Raw genomic sequence first — 12,184 nt, forward strand, 5'->3', positions numbered from 1 at the left:
AGCTGTTCAAACAGGATGCGATTATTTGTGCTTATAAACAGAGCAGATGTTGTTCCTATCACTCAATGCTCAAAAGCTTCCCCCTCCCACCCCCCCAAAAGGTAATTTCCTTTTCCCATTCCAGTTTTAATAGGGCAAAAAAACAGAGCTCAGAGATAAAAAGGAATGGCCCCACATTCAGCTGGTTGCATCTCCAGTTTGGAGACTAGTGACTTCACTGAATGACCACTAACAGTTCAAGCCCTTATTAAAATTAAGTGTCCAATTATTTTAAGAGTATAACTTCCAGGCATCTGTATGCAAGATTAAGGCAAATGTAAGCTTCTTCAAATCCTGCTTAGCTCAGAAGCTGAGTGGGTGGCCTTATGCCAGTAAGGAAATCACATGTTAAGGTATCACGCAGGCCTAATGCAAGGGTAAAGTAAGACAATTTACATCAGTGGTTCTCAACCTTCCTAATGCCGCGACCCATTAATACAGTTCCTCATGTTGTGGTGACCCCCAAACATAATATTATTTTCTTTGCTACTTCATAACTGTAATTTTGCTACTGTTATGAATTGTAATGTAAATATCTGATATGCAGGATGTTTTTTCATTCACTGGAGCAAATTAGGCACAAATACTTAATACACCCAAATTGAATACTGGTGGGGTTGGGAGGGGTTGATTTTGTCATTTGGGAGTTGTAGTTGCTGGGATTTATAGTTAACCTACAATCAAAGAGCATTTCAAACTCCACCAACAATGGAATTGAATCAAACTTGGAACACAAAACCCCAATGACCAACAGAAAATACTGGAAGGGTTTGGTGGGCATTGACTTTGAGTTTTGGAGTTGTAGTTCACCTACATCCAGAGAGCACTGTGGACTCAAACAAGGATGGATCTGAACCAAACTTGGCACAAATACTCAATATGCCCAAAATGTGAACACTGGTGGAGTTTACAGTTATGAAGTAGCAAAGAAACTAATTTTATGTTTGGAAAATAGACCTTGACATTTGGGAGTTGTAGTTGTTGGGAATTATAGTTCACTTACAATCAAAAAGCATTCTGAATCCCACCAATGATAGAACAGGGACAAACTTCCCACACAGGACCCCCATGACCAACAGAACATATTGTGTTTTCTGATGAGCTTTGGTGACCCCTCTGACATCCCCTCACAACCGCCGTAGGGGTCCCAACCCCCAGGTTGAGAAACACTGACTTACATACACACTGCCACAACACTCTTAATGAAAGAAAAGATTGAAAAGGCCTAAAATTTGCTGGATAATATATGTTTGCTAGAAAGCATCTGGTATGAACTGTACCATGCTACTGGGACTTGAGAGATCGAGCCTCCCAGGGGGAATTACCACAAATAGCCTCATTCTATAGAGGCTAAAAGATCTGTCTGTGGTCTCACATATATCTGGTTAATTTAGGCCTTATGACAGAGTACATATCATGTTCATTTTAAGCTCTATGGTGGAGCACCCCCATCTCCCTTCCAAAGTGGTCTTTTGTTTGTAGTTAAAGAAAATCAAAGTTCATGCCCCTTTAAAAAAAGAAATAAATATTGCAGAAATTGACCCTATTACAGTCTCATGAGTTGTCACAAAGTATTCGAGTTTTCACATCTTACCTAAGAACTGGCTGACTTTCACAGCTCCCCCTGTAGCTTGCTTTGCTACATGGAGCCCCTTTGATACAGTTGGACTAACTTCCACGGGCTTCTCCTCTGGCTGAATGTGTTCCCTTAGTTTCGAAGCTCCTTTGTGGATTGCTTTGCCGGTATACTCCGCTCCTTTGACCAGTCCCCAGCTCACCCAGGACGCTCCTATAGAAAAACAAAGACAACACCAACTGGCACAATAGTACTATTATTTAGTTATTTATTTATTTATTATTTACAATATTTCTATCCCGCCTTTCTCAAGACCGAAGGCGACTCAAGGTGGCTACTATCCTCTTCATCTAGGCTCAAGAAAGAAATATGGATAAAATTTGATCTGTTTACTTTAGTCCAATTTAATATACCAAAATAACAAAGAGCAGCAAACTGACATACTTTTGCACCTCCCATATAATCCAGCCTAGGCACAATCCCAATTTCGGAAGGCAGCAGGGACACTGCAAGGATAGGAAATATTTGCCTGTCTTGATATAGAGCCAATAAAAGAAGAGCTTGCCACACTTACAACAAAAAGATCTTTCCTGTCCTTCCTTCTTACAATACCTACTCTAATGGAATCTAGTCTATAAGCAATGGAAGCTTGCTTAGCTATTTCTGTCTCTCATTCAATAATAACTCTGGACTGAGTCTGAGGAGTATCAAAGCCCCAAATGCCATGGGACCTAGACATTTGGGGAATGTCTTTTCAATTATTAGGAATAAGCCAGTTGGGGCAGAAAGTGGAGATCCGGGGTTTAATGACAAAACAGATTGATTTCCAACATGTGACATTGCTACTGCATATATTTGAGTATATGCTGTTGGAATATAAGAAAAGACATCTGCTTTTACCACAGAAACTGGGAAAACATATTGACTCGAGTATAAGATGAGAGTGGGAAGTGCAGCAACTACTGGGACATTTCAAAATATAAATAGATACCAATAAAATTACATTAATTGAGACATCAGTAGGCTAAATGTTTTTGAATATTTACATAAAACTGTAATTTAAAGTAAGACTGTTCAACTCTGATTAAACCATTATTCTAACCTTCTTAAATGTAAATGTGCTTACGTTCTGGTTGAGAAGAACAAATCCTATTTCTCATGCCCTAAGATACTGATGCTACAGTGTTAAATAGAGAGTACACTACCATCTGGGGACTAAATGGCCTAAAACAGTGGTTTTCATCCTGTGCTACATAAACGCCTAAGGGTTGCTCCAGGGAAATAAATAAAATTGAATAAAATTAAAGTAAAATCAAAATAAAATTAGAAATTATATTCTGAATGGAAATTTGAGATATTATGGTATGATTAGCATTTAATGGCCTTGTAGCTTCAAAGCCTGGCTTGTTGCTGCCTGGGGGAATCTTTTGTTGGGAGGTGTTAGCTGGCTCTGGTTGATTCTTGCCTGGAATTCCCCCCCCCCCCTTTTTTTTTAGTATTGCTCTTTATTTACAGTCCTGATTTTTGAGTTTTTTTAAATACTGGTAGGCAGATTTTGTTCATTTTTATGGTTTCCTCCTTTCTGTTGAATTTGTCCACAATAGTAAAAACAGGGGAATTCCAGACAAGAATCAATCAGGGCCAGCTAACACCTCCCAACAAAGAATCCCACCAGGCAGCAACCAGCCAGGTTTTGAAACTGCAAGGCCATTAAATGCTAATGAAGGTAGCTAATTGCAACATTCACACTTGCCTCAAGCAGACAAGAGTTTTTTTCTCCCACCCTGGACATTCCACAGATATCTAAATCTCACTTGCCTAGTTTCCAACAGACCTCACCACCTCTGAGGATGCCTGCTATAGATGTGGGCAAAATGTCAGGAGATAATGCTTCTGGAACATGGCCATACAGCTTGGAAAACTCACAGCAACCCAATGCTAAATACACTTTCTAGCCAAATATTAATACAGCAAACCTAAAGATGTGTGGCTGCCAACACCGAGCAAATAATACAGCCAGAAAGCAGCTAAAATAGCTGTAATGTTTGTACTGTGTTGCTTCACAGCTGTTTCACTCATTCTCCAGGAGACAGTAAAAATATTGACTATACCACATAAGATGGCTGGCACATCATATTTTCAAATGCTTTCATGCTCAGAGGTTTACATTCAATAAGCAGGAAAAGAAAAATGACAGCTTTACTCCGCAGAGGCAACTTTTTATACGGCAAAGCACTCAAAAACATTCCCCCTGCCGCAATAGTCTAAAGTGGCATAGGAAAACTAGGATTTAAATTACAACCAGCCAGTTCTTCTCTCAATTTGTTGAATGACATGTACTATTCATTTCAAATATATGAACATAGTTTGGGATCCATATAACATGGGGGCCATAGCTTTCCTTAAATGGGACTATAGTGCCCAAAATCTGAAAATAAATCCTCTTAATATCACAAATGCCCTAGGTTTGTATATATATAATCTAATTTTTATAACATATGTGTTTCTGTTGCATCCCAATGCCAAACAAAGGTAATGACAGAGAAAACAATCTTCCTGCTTCTATCATGTGAATTCTAAACAGTTCTATTTGCAGAAGTATTTAGCAGTTGTGCTCTTAGAAAGGAAAATAAACCACCACATTCCCCTATGAAAAGAGACTAGCTTAAGACGGTGCTGTTCCTATTCAGAGGATACCTGATAAGATTCCCTGGGCTATTTTCTCACTCCAGACAGGTAACTCCCGTTCCCTCTCTTCAGGCACTGGTTGAACAGGTACAGTGTGGCTGAGGTTAATGGCATCACTTGAAGCTTCACCTGGCTGGAAAAAAAATGAAAAGACATAGCTATGAATAACAAATAGTAAGAGCAAAAGTAAAGGAAAGCTGTAAGGTAGTTATCTGGCAATTTTCTGTTGTCACTGTAATACTTCCCATTCCGTCCTATACAACTGTGCTGACATCACTAACTCTGGTTTCAGTTGTGGGAGCCAAGGAATCTAGATTTAGTTGCACGCCCCATTCTCTCCAAAACATAAGCACTGGACACACTTTATTGTTGTTTTTGTGTACCTTCAAGTCATTCCCGACATAGCAATACTATCATGGGGTTGAGAGTGTATGATTCACCCAAGCCACTGGATTTCCGTGGCTAAGAATGGAATTGAACCCTGGTCTACAAAGCCATCATTCAATGATCAAATCACTACAACATGCTGACTCTGGCACACTTTATTAGATTTACCTTTTCCAAGTTAGTATGTTTATATGATTTTATTCAGCACAGCTGCAGTGGATTATTAAATTGCATCCTTGGAACCCCCAGTGGCACAGTGGGTTAAACTGCTGAGCTGTTGAACTTGCTGACTGAGAGGTCGGCAGTTCGAATCCAAGGAATGGGGTGAGCTCCCGTTGTTAGCTCCTAGCAGTTCAGAAACATGAAATGTGAGTAGGTAACAGCGCTCCATGCAGTCATGCTAGCCACATGACTTTTGAGAGATCTACGGACAATGCCGGCTCTTTGGCTTAGAAATGGAGATAAGCACCACCCTCCAGAGTCAGACTCAACTAGACTTAATGTCAAAGGAAAACCTTTACCTTTACCCTAGTTACATAACCTCACTTTGATTTACTAGACTGGCTTCTAGATTCAAGAACCAGAGGGATTCAGTGAGGTTAGTTCAGAAACACAACCTTTCTCCGTTCTAGAAAAGTTTTATTTTAGAAACTAAATGGGGTTTCCCAGTTATTTTTTTCATACTTTGTTTTGTTCTGATTAATTTGATTACTTAGTTATTTGGCCTTGTTTTTTTTTAAAAAAATAGTAGCATTTCATATTTTTTTATAATTTTTTAAAGTATAAAGGCAGATTATGTGTAATGACACATGTTTCAGAATGAGAAGGTTGGATTTTTCCCATCCTCATTGCCTTCCGGTATTATTAAGTGTCCACACATTGCATCCCTTTGTTTAGAAAATCAGGAGTGAAAGGAGAACGCTTTTATGAAAGATCGAGTGAAAAGAAGGGTGGTTTTATCCTACATGTTTTTCCCCTTTTGAATTTACAAACAATAGAACTGCATTCATTTCATTTCTCTCTGGCATTTTGCACGCTGGCACAGCCAGGAACAAGAGCATGTGACATGTCTTTTGTTGTTACGGAGGGAAATAACTAACAGCAACAGATTTTAGATTAGGAACCAGACATCAAACTGCAGTTAAAGAGAAAGCAACAGCAATTATGGATAGAGAAGCATACTGAAAATATATTATTTTGACATGTTATATTATTATAATATAACATTTATATGTATGTCTACCAAATATACACAATGTGTGTGTCTACCAAGATACACAATCACAGCTCCAAAAAGGCTTCACGGATTTGACACCAGTACGCTAAAATTCTGACATTATCCCTTTTTTCATGTAAAGGACTAAATGCAATTATTATTAATCCTTTCTAGAGCAGCAGCCATTTAATCTTCTGTTGTTGGAAATAGCAACCTTCCAAGCCTCCACTAACTGTTTGTAAATGTGTATAATTGTTAACCTATATTGTATGTACATTTTGGTTTGCCAGTTTGACTGTACCTCTTTGGCGTGGTAGGTTCTTCACACACGGGACTCCATTGTTGTTATATTGTTTGCATCAGATCTCAGTGGAGGTGGAGGTACGTTGCTGTTTGGACTTCAGTAGTAAAGTATGACTTGTGGACTTCAGTGAGTACAGTTATACTTAAAGACTATGGACAATTGATTAAGTACTCTGTGTACTCAACACCGGGAAGAAACTACATCTATTTAAGTGAACTCTAATAAGAAATGTGCCTGTATGGTGAATATATACAAGTTGTTTATGAATAAATATGTTATTTTTAAGGAAGACTACTTTGTTTTCTCTTGAGTGCATATTTTAAACAAGAGGTTTTTAAGGGAGAGTAGATGGGCAACTTCAACTTCAAAGAAACAACCATCCTCTGCTAACCAAATATATTTTTGTAGTGGCATGTCTTTATCCTTGGCAGTTTAAAGACACGGTTTTTCAGTTTAACAGCTGAGTTACCTGTGTGCCATTACATTAATGCTTATGAATATCACTTGTTTAAAGAGTTGACTTCTAACAAGGTCATTTTTCTTTTACTAGTGGTTTTCAAAAGGTGGTCTCCACATATTCATGGAAAGTCACATTTGCTAAACGGGTGTAACATCATTTTTACCTTTTCAATAAGGTTATGGTACAGTTATTTCCAATAGGTTATGGAATTTCCAATGTCTGTTGAATACTAAATCAGCATTTATCTGACTCTTACTTATTCAGTTGGACTTCTCTATTTGATACTGGCAACTGGATTTGGGCTAGTAACTTCAGTTGACCCAAGAACACAATAATTTTTCATTAGAATGTATCATTTAGATAAATATATTTCTATTTAATATCTCCCATAAGAAATTCATGGAACATATTTTGCTGCAAGTCAATTTCTTGGTGTGATACAATGGTCACTACTCTAGATAGGTGAACAAAAAAATATTTGATCTTCTTCCTAGAATTGCTGGGTTGACCTCCCATTTGTATCTATTGCCTGACATCCTTGGATATCAGTTAAAAATAGTCCTGACTCATGTGAACAGCAGGAGCTAAATGTAAGTAACTGACATATATTTCCAATTAATCCGCTATAAGCTCCTTAAGTGTGTCACTGTGAAACAGAAATAGGTATTTGGTAACCCAAACTCAAGCTCAAAACAAAGATCAGATCAAAGCTCACTCAAATTTGTTAAGTTGCCAGTCAACCAGAACCAGTATTAGTACAGTAGTAATATTTGTTTTTAAACCAGTTTCTAAACCAGCGGAGATCAGTATCTGTAGATTTATTTAGTCATGTCTGATAAAATATATGATCTCTATGCATTTTCAGGGTCCCCAGAATCATTCTAAGGTAATCTTAGATCAGATCTTCATTGCAATAGGGTTTGCTATTGTTTGAGGTTTTGCATATACATGCGAAATCTGAGAAAGTGTCCCACATTATTATAGGGGCTATACCGTATACTGAATTTGCATTGTTGTATGCTTGATATAACACAACATCTTAAAATCTTGAATGTCAAAATTTCCCCCTCCTCACACAAAAGCACCTAATTGACAAAAAGCTAAACATGAAATATTCTTTGCGAACACTCTCGTGGTTCTTAACAAAATAAAATTGCTCAATAACTTTTACATTTAGCATGGTATCTTCTGGTTTATAACTGTCTCAAACAGTTTCCTGGTTGTTATAATCTTAGTACATGATGTTTAACCATTATTACCTCTAAAGCTAGGAACATGGAGGGGAGCATGAGAGTGTGCAGGCCTCAAGAACTGGTCTCAGTCCAATCTCAAGACAATGTATATTACATGAACCCATTTATTTTTAATTCGTATTAATTAGGCCACTCTACCAAGAAATATGTTAATTCAAGAAATGAAACTAATTGTTCCATCTTCTAAATTTTACTGACTATCAAAGTTGTATGTACACAGAATTGGTCTGATGCACGGGACCATCTCATAACTTCTGTCCTTTATGTACACAGAATCTATTTCATCCCTGATATATTCTGGTACTCAAATATCTTTTTCTAATTTGATTATATTCTCATTTTTGTATACATGCCATATTATTACAGACTGCCAAGCAATATTTCCTCAATTGTTGAAATGAGATATTTATTTATTTATTTATTTGCTTCATTTATATACCACTTTTCCCACCCCTGGGGGACTCAAAGTGGTTTCCAGCATATTCACTGAAAAATTCAATGCCTTACAAAACATAAAAACCTAACATGAAAATCACATGATCCAAAAGCATGGTCCAGGCACATGTATCGAGCTATTTTCAATGTTTACATTTAATGTATAATTCTTTGCTGCTGGCACATTCAGTTAACAGCCAATAAACCCCACACCACAAAACAAAGGCAATTCCTTATTAAATTTTAAATGTGTAAATGTAGTAAGAGTGAGTCACCACTTAAAAATCATAGCCTTAAAATTTACCTTGGCTATGAGATCAGGTTTCTGTTTTAATAGATCCTCAAAAAGCTCTTTGTGAGATCTTGGGAGTTGCCCCTCATTGGATCCTGGAACCTGTGGTACCATATCGAGGACATGAATAGATTCACAAGGATGAAGGGTCAACAATGCATCTATTCTGCACTGGTCAACAGCAACAAGTAATAATATCACACAGTGCAGAGAAGTTCTGTTTCTATGAAGCACACACAGGTAGACTCAAGCATTAGTAAATCTCCCCATATGTCTGAGGAATATTGGAATAAGTAATTTCAAAATCAGATCGTTGACCATCAGATGACTGACAGCTGAAACCACTCTTTTATAAAATAGTATATATATATTCAACAACAATGCTAATAAATTTAGCATTTAAAGATCATGTATTAAAGACTGGTTATCCCTTACCCAAAATATTTGTGGCCAAAAAAGTTTGGGATTTTTATGGGTGTCAGAATACCACATTACTATATACATCCATATTTAGGTATCTTGGAGATGGGACCCAGGTCTAAGCACAAAATTCATTTACATTTATTACACATCAATATAGCTTGAAAATAATTTATATACAATATTTTTAATATTTTCATGCATGAAACAAAGTTTATGTACACTGAACCATCAGAAAGCAAAAGCATCACTATCTCGACCACTCATGTGAAGAGTTTTGGATTTTGGAGCATTTTCAATTTCAGAACTCTGGATAAGAGATTTTCAATCTGTACACCTTCCCCCCACCCTCATTTTTCAGTATTCAATTTTTATTTCATTACTTGAAAAAAATCTAATTGGAAATTTGCCTTCTCTGACTTCTACTTTCTATCTTCTTAAAGTGGAATTTCTTTGCTGGAGTGATGGACCATCAAATAATATTTGCAGATTTCATGAGTAGAGTGAACAAATGGCCTCTTCATGATTAAAACGGACTATGCCAAGTTTTGAAATCATTTAAAAATATATATAAGGATAAGATTTTGTTTACTTTTGCTTTTACTTTTCTGGGAACAAGTACTTTTCTGGGAACAAGTGCCTTCATCAATAGTATCCCCCTAGAGCTAATTAAAGAGATCCTGAAAGCAGGGGGAGTTCTACTTTCCTCACCTTCCCTGCCCTTCAGAAAACTACACCTGAAACTAATTTTCAGCCAAATTCATTCAGATGTGGTGCAATAGGTTAAACCCTTGTGCCGGTAGGACTGCTGACCGACAGGTCAGTGGTTCGAATCTGGGGAAAGCGGGGTGAGCTCCCTCTGTCAGCTCCAGCTCCCCATGCAGGGACATGAGAGAAGCTTCCCACCAGGATGGCAAAACACCCAGGCGTCCCCTGGGCAACATCCTTGCAGACAGCCAATTCTCTCACACCAGAAACGACTTGCAGTTTCTCAAGTCACTTCTAACATTTTTTTTCAGAAGTGAGGTTTTCCAATATGGACTATCTTCTACATCCTCAAAGAAAAGTCCTTGTGACAACACTATTGAAATGTATTGTGTTTCATGAACTACATAATTCAAGAGCTCGCCAGTGTCACCCAATGAGCCCTGTGCATTGTTTTTCTTAGATCAGCCGAATGGATGGGTTTTTATTAATGCTGGTGTTTACCTGCACTCTGAGGTCAGACATCTGTTTTAGCAGATCTTCAAACAGCTCTCTGTCAGCAGCAGGAAGTTCTGAAGATAGCACCACTCCCACATAAGACCCTGACACCTGAGACATCAAGTCAGGAAACATGTAGACCCCAGTGTTACAGGAGAGGACAGGCGACTGGTTGCACATAAGAGGATACAGCCAGTCACAGACCTGGAAGAAAGAAGGCAAAAAGGGCATACTGAAATAAAAACCATGCCAGTTAATGAATAATACATTAGCACATAGGAAATTTCAAGCTAATTTCAAATACCAAAGAATCTATAACTCTGACCGAACAAACCCAACAGTTGAAAATTGCATCCCTCTTGTGCATATTATTATACAATATCTACAGGGCTATTTCCAGACCTGCATAAAATTCATTGTGTAAAATGTAGCTTCAAAAACACCATGCTGTGGCTCTTGCATTCTGGACACTAATCCTGAACATAAGGTGGCCATTGCTAAATCATAAAATTAAAATCCTATGTCACTGTGTACCTATAAAATTAATGTAGGCCTAATTTAAAGAGGCTTCAAGAGCAGAAGCCTGTGTGTCATCTTCTCACTATAAATTTTTCAATTGGTATTTCCAGAACACCGTTTGACAATCCCTGTTCCAAGACAGAACAAACACATTAGTTGAATTTCCCTAAGGGGAAAAACTCTAATATTTAGGGCCAGGTTAATTCAAATACCACATTCTCCCTTCCTGTATTTTGAGATGTTCGCAGACATTTTGTTCACTCCAGCACCTTCAGAGACACATTGGATGAGGAAAAAGAGAGCTTGTTGGAGGAAGCAACCTCTCAAGCCTCCTCTATGTGATGTTTTGTAATAATGTTTTATTAGGATGTCATTTTGTAACCTAAAGTGTATGTCTTGTTTGTAGTTTGCAGTTACCTCGTCTCTTTGTACTGAAGCAGTAAGAGGGGTTGTGACCATGTGACTGATGGTCATTCAGGTTTTTTTTTTAAAGGAATGCCAATTAGAGAAGTCAGTTGAGCTTTGAGCCTTGTTAGAGAATGTCAGTTGGAGCTAGAAGTTTCTTAGGGCCCCTCCAAACAGGTCCTATATCCCAGGATCTGATCCCAGGTTTTCTGCTTTAAACTGGATAAAACTGGATTTCTTAGTGTGCAGAAGCTAATGTTAGAGGCTAGCAAATTGTTGAACCTTGTATTTTCTTTTAAAGCCCTATGAAGAGCGGCTTAAAGAGCTGGGCATGTTTAGCCTGAAAAAGGGAAGGCTGAGAGAAGACATGATGGCCATGTATAAATAAGCAAGAGAGAGTCATAGGGAGGAGGGAGCAGGCTTGTTTTCTGCTGCCCTGGAGATTAGGATGCAGAACAATGGCTTCAAACTACGGGAAAGCAAATTCCACTTGAACATTAGGAAGAACTTCCTGACCGTGAGAGCTGTTCAGCAGTGGAACTCTCTGCCCCAAAGTGTGGTGGAGGCTCCTTCTTTGGAGGCTTTTAAGCAGAGACTGGATGGTCAACTGTTGGGGGTACTTTGAATGTGATTTTCCTGCTTCTTGGCAGGGGGTTGGACTGGATGGCCCACAAGGTCTATTCCAACTCAATAATTCTATGATTCTAAATGAGCTCTTATTGAGGAGAGCTGTGTGGAGCAGCATAGTTCATGATGAAACAGTTAAAGTTTATAGGTTTTAAGATACAAAGTATTTTAACCCTCAAAAGAAATATACCTGTATCATTGAGGGCATGAAGTAATATGTCAACAGACATTGTTATTCTAAAAGAAGTCTGCCTGAATCTTTACCTGCCTAAAGCATCAAATAAACTCAAGGAATACTTCTCTCGAACTCTGCCAACCCTGATGGGTTGCAATCCTAACAGGTCATGATCCATCTATCCA

The 12,184-nt window shown here is 38.0% G+C and overlaps 1 protein-coding gene across 4 annotated transcripts in view; it reads right to left on the reverse strand.

Annotated features, from left to right (window-relative positions):
* Positions 1 to 12,184, reverse strand: part of SPART (spartin) — a 31,786-nt gene that overhangs the window by 10,467 nt on the left and 9,135 nt on the right. For 3 of the 4 annotated variants that reach the window (XM_060770813.2, XM_060770816.2, XM_067466598.1), the window contains exons 3-6: positions 10,280 to 10,477; positions 8,663 to 8,752; positions 4,313 to 4,436; positions 1,634 to 1,828 (exon numbers count right to left, since the gene is read on the reverse strand). In XM_060770813.2, coding sequence (XP_060626796.2) covers positions 1,634 to 1,828; positions 4,313 to 4,436; positions 8,663 to 8,752; positions 10,280 to 10,477 — 607 coding nt within the window. The remainder of the gene's footprint in view (positions 1 to 1,633; positions 1,829 to 4,312; positions 4,437 to 8,662; positions 8,753 to 10,279; positions 10,478 to 12,184) is intronic. The other variant, XM_060770814.2, reaches the window with a different exon arrangement.

This window comes from Anolis sagrei, chromosome 3, assembly GCF_037176765.1.
Source record: "Anolis sagrei isolate rAnoSag1 chromosome 3, rAnoSag1.mat, whole genome shotgun sequence".
Lineage (NCBI taxonomy): Eukaryota > Metazoa > Chordata > Lepidosauria > Squamata > Dactyloidae > Anolis > Anolis sagrei.